General features: G+C 43.6%; 2 protein-coding genes across 4 annotated transcripts; both read right to left on the reverse strand.

Annotated features, from left to right (window-relative positions):
• Window positions 1–647: 647 nt before the first annotated feature.
• LOC141809457 (ubinuclein-2-like) lies at window positions 648–10,940 on the reverse strand. 3 transcript variants are annotated; one of them, XM_074696489.1, is made up of 17 exons: window positions 10,227–10,940; window positions 8,740–8,868; window positions 8,386–8,487; window positions 8,087–8,218; window positions 7,892–7,995; window positions 7,285–7,771; window positions 7,091–7,161; window positions 6,874–7,003; window positions 6,663–6,769; window positions 6,452–6,562; window positions 6,218–6,361; window positions 6,058–6,108; window positions 5,917–5,962; window positions 4,446–5,729; window positions 4,057–4,291; window positions 3,333–3,401; window positions 648–1,330 (listed from the first exon to the last, which is right to left on the reverse strand). In XM_074696489.1, exons 1-17 carry the CDS (start codon window positions 10,551–10,553, stop codon window positions 1,284–1,286), a joined length of 3,576 nt encoding a protein of 1,191 aa, XP_074552590.1. In that variant the 5' UTR covers window positions 10,554–10,940; the 3' UTR covers window positions 648–1,283. The 3 variants fall into 3 exon arrangements, with proteins under 3 accessions (XP_074552590.1, XP_074552589.1, XP_074552591.1); XM_074696488.1 differs by having other exon boundaries at window positions 653–1,330; window positions 7,892–7,998; window positions 10,227–10,938; XM_074696490.1 differs by lacking the exon at window positions 3,333–3,401 and having other exon boundaries at window positions 653–1,330; window positions 7,892–7,998; window positions 10,227–10,938.
• A 1,611-nt stretch (window positions 10,941–12,551) lies between these two features.
• On the reverse strand, window positions 12,552–15,107 carry rpsa (ribosomal protein SA). Its single transcript, XM_074696624.1, has 8 exons — window positions 15,011–15,107; window positions 14,271–14,441; window positions 14,057–14,175; window positions 13,537–13,782; window positions 13,142–13,270; window positions 12,898–13,057; window positions 12,774–12,809; window positions 12,552–12,691 (listed from the first exon to the last, which is right to left on the reverse strand). The coding sequence occupies exons 2-8, from the start codon at window positions 14,401–14,403 to the stop codon at window positions 12,597–12,599; spliced, it is 918 nt and encodes a 305-aa protein (XP_074552725.1). The 5' UTR covers window positions 14,404–14,441; window positions 15,011–15,107; the 3' UTR covers window positions 12,552–12,596.
• Between the last annotated feature and the right edge of the window lie 1,799 nt (window positions 15,108–16,906).

Consider the following 16,906-nt stretch of genomic DNA (forward strand, 5'->3'; position numbering starts at 1 on the left):
TGCTGCAAAAGGTAAATCAGCTGTTAAGTTATTTTTTTAAGGATGCACGATATTGGATTTTTGCCGATATCCGATATGCCAATATATCGAAACCCTTTTTGGCCGATACCGATAATCACAAGTTTGTTTGTTTTTTTCACTGTAAAGAAAGCTAAGTCTATCCTGTACTGGAATTTATATGTTACTCTTATTGTGACTTTCTTATTTGTTTAAGAAACACACATAAAACAAGACAAAAAACATTTGATTTTACCATGAATAAGAAATGTATTATTTTTTCAAACTCAAGACATTCAGTATTGAAAAACAGAAAAAATAATTTCTTTAGATCACATGAACTTTAAATGTACAATGCATTTTTAAACATAACCAAGTTGCATTTGATTGTTTTAGAGCTACTGTAACAACCTGGTGACAGACACAGAGCTCTGCAATGCAAATAAATGGAGTGCTACATTTTATTTAAGGAGCTTATTTTTCAGATGGAAAATAATAATAATCCTAACTGAATAGCACCTTATCGGCTGTGCATATCGGCAGAAATTTTCATATCTGCCGATACCGAAAAACGTGTTTTTAAGCTTTATCAGCCGATACCGATATTGTGCCGATAATATCGTGCATCCCTACATTTTTTAAATGTTTTTTTTTCCCTTTTCTTCATTATCATAGTCTTACAAGTCTTACATAGTTTGATGTGTCACCCCATTATCACTGAAAAAAACTTCATGGCGAGGGAAAAGGACTTTAATTCAAAGTTGGTTCGGGTTCTATACAGTCACGAATTCGTCCAAGAATTCAAGTACAAAGAAAAAAGTGAGAAGCTCTCATTGGAAAAAGCTCAAATTCAATTTGCAGTTTACATTTCTTACAGGTGATAATTACATAATGATAAAAACAGCACCAAAGAGACACACTGACCATGCATCAGAGAGGGAAACGCACAAAGGCACGCGTTCAGCCCCACTAAGCAAACACACTCCCACCCTCACATACACGCACACACACACACACACACACACCCATACACACCTTAAAAATCGCATTCGCTCCTTCTCCCTGTCCACAGTGATAAAGGTCTATCATGTAAACATCATTTCATTTATGTCTATGAAGAATAGTATTCCAAAGTTATCAAATTGTCTTAAAAAGTTAGATTTCGCTGTGGTATTCACGAGAAAGTTGTGTAACCTAGCTGTCATCCTGGAGCCCTAAAAGGATTCATCCATCACGCAAAGTCCTGATTCGTCCCAACAATTCAGCATATGTGAGCTCCAGCGTTATCATAGAGTTTTCCTCTTAGCATCACCGCCCTGGCTTTGAGTGACATCTGAGGAGGATTAAAACAAGAGATCAGATGAGTTTAGAGACAAGACGATGCACGGCAGACGACTAATATACATACAGAGCATGCTTTCACCAACACACGAGCAGAGAACAGAAACAGGACCAGACAGAAAACACCAGACACTTAGAGGGGAGCCAGGGGGAGGAGGGGGGAGTCGATGAGCAAGCTGTTTGTCCAATCCCAATTTCTACTCTGAGACTCCGCACATTTGTCCTGGCATCTAAGGTTTCTGTTGGTATTATTTTTACAGAGCATAAACACTAGGAAAACAAACGTGAACATATTTTTGTTTTTCTGCACTTTGTCTTGACTAAATCATCATTTCTCTGTTACAAAGCTTTTTTTATTTCAAAATTATCAAACAAAAAATGACATATTGTGTCAAAATATGGACAGTTTTTTGATTTCGCATCACCACTTTGTGCACTTTCAGTTAACATAAGGGACATTAAAATTCAAGTGTTCACTAAGGCGAGACAAGTTGTGTGTTACTCCAGATCCAGGAGGTGGGGGCTTAGACGTGGTCAGGAGCAGAGCATGTGAGTGGAGCACAGCGAGAGCAAGCGAGGAGTGGAGTTGATGAATTTTGAATAGGGCACAAAGCAGGATTTGTTATTTTAAGTATGGGAGTTCTTGATAATGCTGCTCTTCTGAGCTCCGACAGTCAGATCAGGTCTCTAGCCAGGACCAATCTGACTCGTTACTGCTCACAAGTCTGAAGCATGCCCAAATCTGGCCTGGGATCAGAATCAGAAAACTTTTTGAAGTGAAATGTAATCTTGGTTGAGTGTTGAGCAGTATGAGGGGAGTGGCACTGTGAGACTTTGAGCAGGGAGTGACAGAGGCCGACACCTTTGGGAGTAAGGAAGGGAAGCTCACTCTGCTCGCCAGGAGCAGTAAAATTGTTTCATCGTCTCAGCATAGTTGAGGATTATTTGGTCGTATAATCACTAGCCACGTATAAATGGACCCAAATATTCCGCTTGCATTCGGTTTATTTGCTCAAACGGAAAGAATTTAACCTTTGTATACACCTCATTCTGAAAGAAAAGTGCCAATCTGAATGGACATTTAATCGGTTTCACACAGGTGGAATATTCATTTCCCCAAACCGATTGAGGAATCATGTATCCACTCAAACGGAAAGTTGTCAGGGTGCGTTCTTTCAGCGCATGCTCAGATATGATGTAAGACGCAACAAGAGACGTTCCTCAATTTTAAAAATGGTGGCGAGCCGTCAGCACTGGACTGCTGCGGAAAGTTTGTTTTTGATCCAAACTTGGAAAAAAATGAACATAATTTCAAGACTGGACAGAAGACAAACTTGACAATAAACAAACTGTCGTCCTCCAGCTGTGATAAATCTTGTGATGTTAACGTTTTTCTGTGCATGCCCAATTGACTATTCTGTTCGATTACAGCGACGCATGTAGACCAGAGATTGGAATATTCCTTTCGATGTAGACATTTATTTTTGGGAAAAGTCATTCGGAAAGATTCCATTCGGAAAGACGAAAAACTCCTCATGTAACCATAGCTACTGATGACAAGCTCTGAATCTGATCGCTGGGGCCAGAAGATCGGGCCCTTAATCTAGATTAAATCATCTAGTGTCAAATCAAAAGCTTGTTCACTGGAGAAGTATTCAATAAAGTTTGGCAACATTAACTGTGTGTTTTAATATTTTGCAGTGAAATATTTACAGGAAGAAGATTGTTAGCTCTAAAGCTCCTGATATTTTTCTATAATATAATAAAAACTGCTACGTTACAATCAGACAGGAATCAGAGATTGCCTATTTTAGTGGCTCATCCTGTAAGAGACAAACTATGATGTGTGTGTGTCCCATTCCTCGTGATTACAGCTTCTCAAACCCTCCTACACTACACACTGCACAGGTCATCAGAGTACATGAGGAATAAAACAGCTTCAGGGTGGAGATTGGGATTGGAGCGTTGAGGGTGGAGGGAGCGTCAGATTTTACCTGAGAAAGCGAGCTGCAAGTGAGGAGGCAGAGCAACCTGAGACCCTGACTGGAGACTCTTATACAGATCTGAGGAGACAGGACAAGGGAACAAGGAGGGAGGCAGGGGGGGAGGAGGGACAGATGAGCACAAAAACAGGGCGGGGGACAAAGAGGAGGAAGGAGCAGGTGAGGACAGGCGAAGAGAAAATGAGGAGAGAAACCGTAAGATGAAGTCACGTAGAGAGGATGAGGAGAAATTTGGGAGAAATGAAGCAAACAAAATGAATAATGTCAAACAGGAGAAAAATCACAAGCTTACATCTGACGCACAGTATGATGATAAACAAGGTTCTAACATTTAACACAAGACAGTTTGTAAACAGGAACACACACAACACAGCGTCCTCTGTCTGCTCTAATCCATGATCACAGGGAGGGTCAAGACCAGCTCGACTAGCTTCAAGGGTTAAACCTCAGCAAGACTCAAGGTCTATAATGATACCAGTTAAGTGAGTTCTGGGGCTAGTTCAAGTCCAGCTCTCTGAATTTTAACCCACAAAGGTTTGGCTCTCAGATAATCTCATTTCAAATCGTGGATTATGAACTTGCATATTAAAAAACTGAGACCATTTCAGTACTTAGAGGCCTTTGAGTCTGACTCTGAGCTGAAAGGTTAGAAAGTGTCTGCCCCTCATTAAAATCTTAAAATGTCAGAAGTTCCTGTGTCTGTTTCATCACTCACTCTGGGTCAGGGTTGAGAACGATGCATTGCTACTGGCTGCTGAGCCGCTGGCCGCCGTACTGGAGCCCGCCGTGCCCAGCGGGGGCAGGTTAGGTAGCAGCGGGGGGAACTGGAAGGGCAGGGACACGGGCACCAGACTCCCCAGAAGACCTCCAAAGCCCAGAGAAGAGGGCAAAGTAAGAGAGGAGGGGGAGGAGGGAGAACCCAGCAGACTGCCTGGACCTGCCGTGGAGACCTGAGGAAAACCAGGGATCAACGAGACAAATTTAAGAAACCTGTTTATCTGATTCATCAACTGACAGCTCTGATTGGTTCTTTACTGAACTATCACAACAAATCTTTTCTATCAGCTGGTAAGAGTGAAAGATGTTCCTGCTGGAGGTACAAACCTGTGGCAACTGAGAAGAGACGGATGAGGATGGGACAGACACGACCGGCTTGGCCCCCTGAGGTGTCCCGCCCCCTGGCCTCGGACGCTGGCCCGTGTTGGCAGAGGCTGCTGTGGGGGAGGCACTGGATCCTGAATGTTTGCTTATGGATACGGTGTTTATAAGGCTGGTGTTGGTGGTGCTATTGTTGCTGTTGGGGGTCTTCTGGCTGCCTGGAGGAGTGTAGCTGCCAAGCCCCGGCTTGTTGGCTCCTCCTGGGGCACCTGAGAACGGCGGGCGGAAACCTGCAGGGCTTTTAGGGGGGTACTGGTGTATGGAGGGGGTGGCCTGAGAGCGGGGGCTGATGGAGATGGAGGGTGAGCCTGAGGAGGTGGTGGTGATGGTGGGGTTGGGGGTGCGCGGCGTTAGTTTGACGATGGGTGGGATGCTGCTGTGGGAGGACTTTGTGAGGGTGGCGTGCATTGGGGTGATGAAGTTGGACTGTGGTTGGGGCTGGACTCCAGAGAGGGTCTGAGTGAGGGAGGGGGAGGATTTTGAGGGTGGGGTTTGTGATAGGCGGGGCGCCTGGAAGGTTTTGGGGGTCATGTGTGAGGCAGATGGGAGGGTGTGGAGGCGAGACTGAGGTGATGTGATGATGAGAGTGTCGCCACTGTTGGCTTTATTATTGCTGCCTTTGAGGAGGCCTGACGGGGGCGTGGAGACCCCCATCTTCGATCCCGGCGCCACCAGTGGAGACGCTGTGGGTGGTGGGCGTGGTTTGGGCGGTGACGCTGAGGAGGGCATGTTGGCCTTGACCACGCCCACACCCAAAGTCCTTTGAGCATTGAGCACTGAGTGTCTGTGTACCTGAACAGCACCCTTCACCAGCCCCATCCCATCCACCCTGACGGAGGGCAGAGAGGAGGAGATGGAGGCGGGGCGCGACAGAGGGGTGGAGGAAGACGAAGAGGTAGAGATGTAGTGAGGTGTGTTGGAGCTGGGAGTGCTGACTGAGTTCTTTTTCTGGTGCTGCATGAGCGGGGAGGCATGGAGGGAGGGGTTGGGGACAGTTTTGGGTCCGTCAGGGGAGGGGGGGCTGTCCCCGTGGGCGAGTCCCTTGGCTGCGTTTCCAAGGATGGCCAAAGCCTGCGAGATGGAGTCCAACGAGGGAGCCGTCAGATCCTCATCGAGGGAATCGAGACATATGGGCTCAGCTGGGGACGGAGGCGGTCGTTTGGCAACCTGAGCTGTGGGGGAAGGAGTGGCACCGACTGATGGCGTGGACCGCTGAACCCACACAGCCTCCTGAGAGTGGAGCCACAAATAAGACAAAAATCACACATTTAAAACCCACATGTAAGAAATACTTTTCAGCTGTTTTTCAGAATCAATTCGTTTATCTTAAACTCTTGAGCCTCTTTAAAATGGCTTAAAATAGTGACTGAATCATTGTAAAGCAGAGTCTCATCAAGCAGTTAAAGTAAAGTGTTACCTTTGGCTTTGGGGGCTTGGGAGTTGGAAGTATCTTTTTCTTTGCTCTGAAGGGAAATAAAAACAAACACAGAGTGTGAACAAGATGAACCAGCTGGACAGTTTTAAAGAAACTGTACAAAATCCACATCATCAGACTCACGTGTAGCCTGTGAGGTGACCGTGAGCCATTATGCTCTCTTTGAACAGCATCCTGTGTTTGGACAGAAACACACCAGAAACATCAAGATCAGAAATATGAATGTAGAGGCCTGGAAGTAAACATGAAATGGCTGAAAACCGGTCACCAAAGATGGACACACCTGGCCTGCATCCAGCCTTTAGGCCACAGAGGCTTCACTTCAGTCTCCATGAAGGCTTTGAGGTAGTCCTCTGGGGACAGGGAGTTTTTACCCTCCAGCTCATAACAGCTCAGCTTCACCCGCACCAGGTTACACAGCAACGCTCTGAGAAAGAAACACAACGTGTAAGACTCAGTTTGAGGTGTGGACATCACACATTCACATCTCAAGCCTCCTGACTAAAGAGAAACTGACCTCAGTTTGTCATCCCAGATAAACTTTTTCCGAGGGCCCATCACCCTCTTCCCTGGCTTCTCCTCATCATCATCCTCTGACCCGTTCTTCTCCCCCTCCCCAGACTGCTGCCTGTGAACGAACACACAAACGGCATCTGTTTGAAACTGATCCTTTTGATTTCACACACACTGAAGTCTAAACAGTCTGTGATGCAGCATGGCAGCCTTACTTTGCTACTTTAGCCAGACAGTCCATGTTGTATCGAGCGATCTGCTCCGGCATCACGCTGCACACCGCCAGTTTCAGCTTCAGCAGTGGCGTTCGGAGACGGTCATCCTGGAGGACAGGGATTAGCAAAGTCAGAAATCATACAAAAATTTAAAGACATGTCAGAGAGACCAAAGCTTAAGTAGCTGAAATATCATCCCTCACACACACACCTGTATGTTAAGGCTGAGCTTCTTCAGCCGTTTGAGCAGGGCCTCTTTGTTGCAGGGCACGAACGCTTCCAGGTGGCAGTAGACGGCTGATCGCACCTCTGGAGGCTGCTCCTGGACCTGCAGCTCGATACTGAAACACACAGAAACACACACATCAGAGATTTACACAGATTGACATTTGTCCTTGAACTAAAGAGTACATGAAAGCTGCACTCACTCCAGCAGGATGTTGTTCATGTCTAATGTGAAAAACTTCTTTCTGCCCTCTTCATCGAACAGACGAGACGCCTTCAAGGAGAGAAAATCGTACACACGTTAGGTTTCTAAAATAGCTGTACACATAAAAAAAGAGTTTCTGATTTTTGTAAACCAAAGGTTTACAGTTTGTGAAAGTAATGTGCAAAGTCATACCGCTCTCAGGTCTTCAATGCGTTTCAAGAGCGGGCCTGGGAGTCCGGTGGGCAGTGGAGGAGGCATCACGTTACCCTGTGACACTCTGCTACCGCCCGCTTTGTGCCCCATCCCATAGGAGCCGTTCTCTCCCTGCAATGGACTGGAGGGCTGAGGGGAGTCTAGCATCCCAAAGTCCAGGTCACCCATCATATCCTGCAGTATATCGTTATTGGCAGAGCCCAGCAGTGACATCACGGCAGGGTCGGAGGTCAGGTCGGACATGTTGCAGTCGTTGCCACCAGCAGTCTTGGCGTTGAGGAGAGCACTGTTGGCGTTTGGCACTTTGGCGTTGGGTCGTTGCAGACCAGCTGCTCCCACGTTTTTCTTTCGCATCTCCTCCTTCTCTCGGGTGAAGCGGCGAAGCATGTTGGCCAAGTGCAGAGAGTCCTTCATCAGCTTCTTCCTCTTCTTCTTCTCTGGTCGGTGAACATTCAGGGCTGTTACTCTGTGAGAATGAAGAACACGTCAAGATTAAGACGAGCACCAGAAACATGAAGATTAGAGTCAAGGAAAGCAAAACACCTGATCTGTCTGAGAAGAAAAAAATCAAAGAATAAAAACTCACCCGCTCTTTGGTACTTTATTCTTTCTGGGTTTCTTTTCTTCCAGAATCCCACCATCCTGCTTTTTCCGCCGCTTTTTAATCACCCGCTCCTCCCCATCTTTCATCTTCTGTCAGAGTAAGACACAAAACATTTAGGAACCTAGAATAATTGTTTTTTTTACCACGTTATAGAAGTGCAGAGAAGTGAGAGCTTACCTTGAAGTGATGCTCTGCTGTGTTTGTGTTCTCGCCCTCAGAGTCTGACGCTGCTCTGAACTGCAGAGTTCCCGTGTTGATGTAGAAACCTCCGTGTTTTGTGGTGAGAGATGCCGGCACCAGCTCATCATACTAAGGAGAAACAGGCAGAAACAGAGAGACAGATGGGACTTTTTAGCTTTTTTTCACCACAACACAGTTTTGGGTGGGGCTATAATTAGCCCAGAGATGACTTGGTGCAAAAAGAGATAAAGTCATGCACAATGTGACGTATGAGTTTCAGAGGCAAGGAAACTCACGGCCTCTGAATTGTCGATAAAAGGATCGGTCTCGTCATATCCGTAACCAATGTCGATGAGATCCTGCATCCTGTCCTTTTTCTTCTTCTTTGGACAACCACCCTGAAGACAGAGGGAACACAGAAACACAGACACAAAATTTGCAAAAAAATTATGGGGGGTGCAATAAGCAAACACTGGGAAAACCATGTAAAAATATTTTTATATCAAATAAAAGAGCTGAGTGTAATCAGTCACAGTGTTCAGCACTCATTCTATGACAGACGGACAGGGTCTGAGCCCACACACAGCTGAAGTAAAAATTGAAATACAACATTACAACATTTTCATGCATGCAGAGACCATCACACTCACATATTTGTTTTCAAACTTCTTGGCGAGCTCTTCGACCTCCCGTCTCTCCCTGTCATCATCAGCAAATGGGTCGTTGGGGTCCAAGGGAGGAGCAAGTCCTTTAGGGACTGTTGAAACTGGAACTTTTACCTGAGGGAGACATGGACACAGACGGTGAAATGAGAGGAAAATGAGGAGCCTCTTTATATTTTGAATTCTAAAAATGAATCTGAGCCTTTTAAAGAGACTCAGCTTCACACATTTGAGGCATAGCCTTCTTTTGCTACTGGACTATAAAGGGGTTAAAAACTTAAATATTGAAAACTCGTGAATTCAGCCTTGAAGATGCTGGAAACTAAATGTTACTATGTATGTAACTGCCACCTCAGTTTGCCTGCAGACTTTCACATTATCTGACTCAAACGTATTAATGTCCTTGGGCTGGACCCCGCTTATCTGTAAGAACATGCATATTTATCAAATAAGCATGACCTCATGAATGCCAAAGATGTTTTTCTCAGAGTTAGCAAAGAATTAGGACAAAATAAGCAGACAGACCTGAAAGCACTGATTTCTGATGTGTTATTTAAGCTGTTTTGAAGGAGACTTGTGACTCTCGAAGTCAATTTCTAAATAAAATATGTGACTGGATTTGTTAATAGAAAATTAAACCTGCATATATTTTTGCCTTGATGATTTAATGCACATTAACTTTAGACCATGGTCAGTCTTTGTGTGTGACAGTTTGTTTTTTTGCACTGGGTATGTTTGACGGCTGCTCACCAAAGGGCCAAATGTTCTAGTACTGCTTGTGACTTCTAAAAAAAGATGTTTCTAACTTGTACCCACGTTTAGTGATCATTTTTGAGCGTGATGTACCTTTGAGGTTATTCTGGAGAGCTCTCTGTATAGTGTTACTCGTTATTTTGAGTTGCAGTAACGATAAGAGACACACAAAGCACAAAGAAGACATATTTGTCCATTTCCATGCTGTTAAAGAGTTTCACATAACACTTGGAAAATATACCTATAAGATAAAGTTAAACAGATCAGTCATTTTGGATTCATTTGTGAGTAATCGTGAGTAAACAATGGGCAATCACGTGGTTAATCCTTTGACAGCCTCAGAATCCATACTACTACTCCTAAGTTTCTATATGAGGATTTTTCTATGACAAAGGAGTCCCCAAGTTGTGTTTGCTGTTTCACATATGTATAGAAACAAATTAAAAGGCATCGAAAAACTTGAGATAACTCGACCAATTAAACGAATCGACTGGCACAGCAAATATAATATTTGTGGTGATTTCTTTGCATGTTTACTTCGAAAATGTGTTTCCATCCCAAGTCAGCTTCAATGAAATAAGTTTATAAACTGTCAGACTTTTAGAGAATATTTTGATTCTGTAAATTTGACATCTCAGCCTCATAATAACCCCTGAGGTGATGCCAGGTGAGGCCCTCCTGATCGCATCACGGTGTCTCTGCTGTGGTGCTACTTCTCTAACCTGAGTGTGTGAAGTTGGCTGGACCAGCTCGCCGTAGTTGAACTCTGAGGACCCTCTATCATTCGGCTCAGCAAGCGTGAGATTGAGTCTGACGGTGGGCTTCCTCTCCTCGCTCTCGGCATCGCTTCCTTTCGTGTTTCCAAACAGACCCCCGCATCCTCCTCCTCCTGACCCGGCCCCCGCCGCACTTCCACCTCCATCTTTCCCAAAAGTGATATCGACGGCCTCATCTTCTCGGCGGCGCTTCTTGCTAGACTCCGGGGTCGGCGGAGAGGTGGTGTTGAAGGATGAGAGGGTGACGAACGGCACTTTTCTCGGCTCTGCCATCTGACCCTCTCCGTCCGACAACCGGGCACGCAAAACGGGGAGCGCCGCACTCCTGTGGGCCGCCGCGGGGCTTGGAACCCGGAGATGGTCGACAAGTAAAGCTAGCTAGCTTAGCTTCCTCAGAATGAGTGCTGCAGGCAACACAATGACTTTAATCTCCTCTCAGCCCGTTTTAATCCATACATAAGGATCCCCGGCACAGACCTCGTCGCCTACGAGGGACTTAAACTTCGGGAAAAGGCAGTTTTAGACGCTTCCATGAAATTAGTGGTTATTCTGTAGTAGCCATCTTGATCATTATTATCATTATTCAGGGCGTGCGCGTGAAAAGAAAGCGGAAGCCGGAGAGGAAAGGGAACAGCGCCTGTCCAATGAGAGAGCAGAAACACGCCCACCTGACACATTAGCGCGAACGTGCAGGACATGATTGTTCTGCACGCGCGGGATGTCCGGGCCCTTGAACGCACCTCCGCCGCTAACTATGAGCAAAATTAAGATAATAGTTCATATATTTCATCTTTAACAGAAAATATATGAAATACAGAGGTCGAGCGTTTTCGCTATTTTGTTTATATAAATAAAATCATTTTTGATGTACAGAAGTTCAAAGCAGGCATAAATCGAAATTACTTTTTTATGACATTGTCGTTTTTAGTGTGTGTGTTTGTTTCGTTTCAGATCACAATTTTTTTTCTCCCTGTTGAAAGAGAACAGGCAGGTTGTCCAATTATTTCATCTATGCCATCTTAAATTGAATAGCTTAGGTATTAATGATAGTCTCTAATGGGTTTGCAATAACGTGACTGACCTAACAAAGTACTGAAGTCAGAAAAATAGTTGTATTGAACCCTATATCATATAATCTCAACTTTCTTACCTTATGTCTTCGTCAGTATTATAACGTACAGTGTAGAGTTTGTGTTCATCTACCCTGAGACATTTAATGTCACTTTTCTAGTATCTGCAAATCACGCAAAGCAAGCTTTACAGAAGAGCATTTAGAGGGTTCCAGTTAAAAATAATTTGGTTACATTGGGGTTGTCGATTCCTCCTTTCCTTAATTTGATCAAATTTGTCCTTCTGTTTCTTTAAATGGTGATTTAATCTCTTCATTTTATATATTGGCATTAAAATATATTAAGTGTTTCTCAAAAAAGAAAGAAAGAAAACAATACCAGCAACCAGAAGTTCAGATGCTCCATTATAAAGGAAAAAATGTTCTTCATCCACTACAGCTTTTAGAGCCGTAAAGATTTGACATGCAGGTTAACCTATGTGTGGAATGCAACACCTGATAACTTACAAAGGTACAAAGGCTACATCCAAGCCATTTAATGGTAATTAGAATAATTTTCTCTGCTCCAAATCCACTTTCCTTTGCCACATCCCATGCAAGTCAGTATTAGAACTTTTGTTTTAATGCATTCCTCCCTCTCTGAAACACTTAATTTACATGAGCATAACTGTAAGCTCATGGATTCATCAACAGTAAAAGCTAGTATCAACTAGACAAAATATTTAAAATACAAAATATTATTCATATTTTACCATTACATATAATAAACAAGAACGTTTTATTAAAATCTTATGAGTTTAATCATGGTTTGAGCCACTTAACTCTTGGCCCATATTGAATTGCAGCATTAAGAAACCTGGATGTACAGTTATTATACTCTTGAGTTGTCTCTGAATGTATCATTGATCAGTCATTATGAACTCTACTGGTCTTCACTGTAGCAAAAATGGGTAAAATTCTCTATTCCCCAGAGAGGTTAACTGAAAGTTGCTTGACGGCATCAATTAGAAAAAAACTTTCACCAACCATGTTATGCTTTGCAGGTGGATAAAGTCCCTTAGATTACTCTTATGTACTTATCTGATCAGGTATTAAGAGGCCTAAAGTTACCTAAATGTCTTCATGTCTAACAGCTGTTGGATGTTGTGATTAAAAAATATATAATGGTTAATGGTGACCTTAATAAGATAAAGAGAAACAAATTCCAAGTGTAGAAAAACACTTTTATTGTTGCCAAGGTCATTTCTTTAAGACCAATCAGCAGTGGCGCCACCCCAGTCAGAAGCCTGGGCGGTGGGAGCTGCGGACCAGTCCTCAGTGGCAGGCTGAGTACTCCAGTCCTCTGCAAGAAAAACGAGAGGCATTAGAAATTAACTCAAGAACAGTAAATGTTTGCATTATTTGAAGTATTCAAACAAACTCACTGGAATTCTCGTCACCCGTCTTCACAGCTGGAGCAGCTGGAACGAAAAAAAGAAAAGGTAATTCATGTTTCAACATTGAAATGGAGACCAAATTAAATTCCAGCAAAAGGAAAAGCAATCGTACCTGCAGGAAACTGCTGGATGGGCACTGATGGAACAGCCACACCCTCAGACCAGTCAGCCACCTCAGGCTGAGCAAACTCAGGTGCAGGAGCACTCCATTCACCCTGGAAGTCCTCCTTCCCAACAGCCTTCTCAGCTGCAGCCTGTTCCTCCTTCTCAATCTGCAGTGACAAAACATAACATCAGTTTCAAGAAGACTTGTGCATCAAATGCATACAACCTCAAATGGACTGTAGCAGTCTTACCTCTTCAGGGTCCCTGTAGAAGTACAGATCAGGCATGACCTCCCATGGGTGCTCCCTGGAGATGGTTCCTCTCATCCTGAGAACCTCTCTTGCCAACATCCACCACATCAGACCCACAGAGTGATTACCCTGTTTATTAAAAAGAGCAATAAGTTTCACAAAAACCAAGTATAGAATGAAGCCATGAAACATTTTAATGTAGCAAGACCTCTTTCTTCCACACCCCTGACATCAGAGAGTGGATCTAAGAGGCCAAGCATGTTCATATCGCACACATCCTACACCCAGCACTGCACAGACAGGATAGCGCCGGGCTCTAACAGTGTGCCACGTGTTCTGATTACATGACTTTCAGTGTTTGGTGGAGCTCAGTCTGTTTCTTCAGTTGGACTCACCTTGTTGTTACAGGGGATGGCAATGTCCACGTATCTCAGTGGGGAGTCAGTGTTGCACAGTGCGATGGTGGGGATGTTGACGTAGGAAGCCTCAGTCAGTGGCTGATGGTCAGCACGAGGATCTGTCACAATCAGAAGACGGGGCTCCCTGAAAGCTGCCTGGATCTGATTGGTGAATGTACCAGGGGTGAAACGACCATGGAAGGTGGTGGCACCAGTGGCAGAGGCGAACTTCAGCACAGCTCTCTTGAGTAATGAGGAGAAACATGTCAGACTGAAACAATCTGAAAATCAGGTGATATTTTCTTTATGGCAAAATTGAACTGTGGCTCAGGTCACTATCAAACCCCAGTCATGGGACAGCAGTCCTCATGGTGTTAGCGAAAACCCGGCACACTCACTCTCGCACACTTCCGACACCATAACACCGACATCAGTGCTTGGCTTTAACAGAGTGCTTAGAAGGCTTTGTTCAAACCCAACAGAAAACAGCTTCATACTGCAAGTGACTCTTCATTACCTGTCCAGTGTTCCTGGAGGAGATGACGCACACATCAGCTGGGTTCTCAATGGCGACAATGGCCCTGGCAGCAAGCAGAAGCTTCTCCCAGGTCTTCTTCAGGTTAATGATGTACACACCTGAACATTCAGACATGAAGGCACAGCATGACATCAGCACTAACAGTTATTTCAGAATTATTGCTGAAATACAAAACCCTCCCCATTCTACTCACCGTCACTTTTTCTTTTATAGACGTACTGCTCCATCTGGAAGTCCAAGTTGGTACCTCCCAGATGGGTACTTGCGGCTAGGAACTTCAGCACATCCTCCTCCTTCATTTGAAGGACATCCAGACCTCCGGACATCGTGACCGCTTTCCCTGCGTTACGAGTTAGTGGGAGAGCTGGGGGGAAACATGTCAGACAGTCACGTTTACGATGGGCACAAATATTTAATTTACTTTAGTTGTGATAGATACAATCTATGGTACATAAATACTAGCCTACGGAACTTAATATGGTTGAAAGACTTTTTGCAGCTCTTAATTTAAGCTGAAGGATTTTCAGGATGTTGCGAATGGGGCAAACCGTGCATGCTCACAGGCGACCGGACTAGCACGTTTGTAAACCATCCAGATCACTTAACACACATCTTATCTTGATCGCTGTGTTATCAGTGACTTTTTATCAGTGGTATTGAGATATGTTGTATTCTATTAATCGAAAAGTTTAGCGTTGTGGCTACATTTCTGGTCAGGCACCGTGTGGCCACCATGACACGAGCGCGTGTAGAGCGCTAGCGAGTTAGCTTTGAACATTAGCATCATCCACAATAAGGAAATTAAGCCTCTGTGGACTACACAGCCTGTGTTAATGTCAATTTGTGGTGTGTTCTACGTTTAATCTATCATTACAGTGTATTTTGGTGTCATTTAAAGCTGTATTGGGAAAATAATTTATCTTTTAAACTCACCACGAAACAACGCCGTATGGAAATCTGCCCACACGGTGAAAAAGAGGGAGCTGGGAGGAAGTGACGTCGTATAAATACCAAATTTTCACGCCTGTGATTGGTTGATTTTCCTGAAGGGGTCGGATAATATTTCGTGATCTGGCCACTGAGGGGAGCTATTGCTGTGCAGTTATGTGTTGGTCGCAGAGGTAAATAGAGGTCATATGACGGCTCGAATGGGTCTCCCATATTAAGACAATGGAGATGGAAAGACCATATTAAGACAATGCTGAGACGCTGACTTCTCGGTGAAAGACTGACCTGTGTTGCAACTTTGTTTGCTGGAGATAAAGAGTTCCAGTCAGAGGGGGACAGCGAAACACACAGAGAAGCACACAGTGACACAGCAAGTGGGATAACAGAAACTTGTTGTTCACAATTACACAAAAATTTATACCACTGTAATGAAGTTCAGTGATGAGGTACTTGCACTTAACCTAAGTATACATGGTCTATTCATTTCATGATTTCATTCCATTATGTCAGGAACATACTGCACTTTCACCACCAACTTTTGCTAAATCAGATATGCAGAATTAAAAATTACTCTTGATGTAATTTTACCTCTCAATATGGTATTCCTGATCCTTATTCTAATGCTGGACTTTTTAAAATGTATAGCCACACTGGGGTATGACCTGTGGTTACTCTAAGAACTATAAACATCACTCAGGCTAAACAGACACAGGGGCAGATCACAAGGTTTCTGGGTGATAAAGTGTTGATTCAGAACCAGTTTGGATGAAAATCAAGGACAGCTGAAGGGTTCAATCTTACAAATAAGGTTAAGGAAAGGTGGCGCAATGGCACGTTTAAAATTGTTTCTGGGAAAAATCCCAGCAATCAATACCGTGTCCTTTTGGTCTGACTCTTGACTCGTAAATTTGTGTTTTTATTGCAACTGAGAAAAATTCAAGGTGAAATTGTCTGTTTTATGAAGTTTGTGTAAGTGAAAAAAACACAGAATGGATTTCACAGCCTGAGAGATTGTATTGATAAATCAAAAAAAACTTTAGTAGAGGCGTTTCCTTTGGACCTTTGATAGATGTTTGACCTGACCGTTACAGGAGGTAAATTACCTTTGATAAGTTTAAGTCTGATTTTAGTGCAACTATCTCCCTCTGGGTGTTCTCATTCCCTATATGCTGTTATGTCACCTCCTCTGCTGCTTATCTCTGGTTCAGCATGCTATGATACTTTGGCCTTTCTGCTACACTAGGCTGCTGAAATATGCTGAGTGATATGTCTGTAATCTTATACTTTTACTCCACCTCTGACATGACATTTTATAGTTTTCTGTTTCAATAAAAGAGAAAAGACAGAGGAAAAATCACTTGGACTTCAGTCTGTGGAGTACAATTTCATAGGGGTCCTTTTACTGTTTAGCTTCTTAATAAATCTACCAAAATCACCTTGAATTTCAATTGACTTTACTTCTTTCTTGCTCACGCATGTCGAACAAAGATAAAATGCTGCTTCAAGATAAGAGTAATATTAAGTCTGCTGTGTCAGACATATATTTTCCTACCACAGCATCTCTGAGATCAGCCTGACTTAGATCACTCATAGTTGACCATTATGCTCTGTTCATCACTCAAGAAAACAGATTCAACATAAATTAACTAGACAGCTTTATTTTTATTTTTTTTCAAAAGGTAGGGAATTTAAATAATGATAAACTGATTTTTGCACAACAATACAGACAAATGTTACAAAAAGTTAATGGCAAATGAATGAAAGTATTCGCATTACCGTAAGCACATAAATATCAGTTTTATCATCAGGTGTTCTGTGCCATTGTAGACCTGAGGAGGTTAAAGTGCAATTCAAAGTCTGAGCAGTATGTGGGACAAAGTC

The sequence above is a fragment of the Halichoeres trimaculatus genome, unplaced genomic scaffold (genome assembly GCF_033239565.1).
Source record: "Halichoeres trimaculatus isolate MK-OKI-2021-1 unplaced genomic scaffold, fHalTri1.1 fHalTri1_scaffold_20, whole genome shotgun sequence".
Lineage (NCBI taxonomy): Eukaryota > Metazoa > Chordata > Actinopteri > Labriformes > Labridae > Halichoeres > Halichoeres trimaculatus.

Coding starts and splice junctions, on each gene's coding strand:
- rpsa (XM_074696624.1), bottom strand. CDS start 14,403: ATGTCCGGAGGTCTGGATGTCCTTCAAATGAAGGAGGAGGATGTGCTG. Junction 13,271..13,536: donor CCATCCCCTGTAACAACAAG/GTGAGTCCAACT, acceptor TTTAATAAACAG/GGTAATCACTCTGTGGGTCT. Junction 12,692..12,773: donor GACGGGTGACGAGAATTCCA/GTGAGTTTGTTT, acceptor TTTTTCTTGCAG/AGGACTGGAGTACTCAGCCT.
- LOC141809457 (XM_074696488.1), bottom strand. CDS start 10,553: ATGGCAGAGCCGAGAAAAGTGCCGTTCGTCACCCTCTCATCCTTCAAC. Junction 6,362..6,451: donor ATCTGGGATGACAAACTGAG/GTCAGTTTCTCT, acceptor TTTCTTTCTCAG/AGCGTTGCTGTGTAACCTGG. Junction 5,963..6,057: donor GGTCACCTCACAGGCTACAC/GTGAGTCTGATG, acceptor ATTTCCCTTCAG/AGCAAAGAAAAAGATACTTC.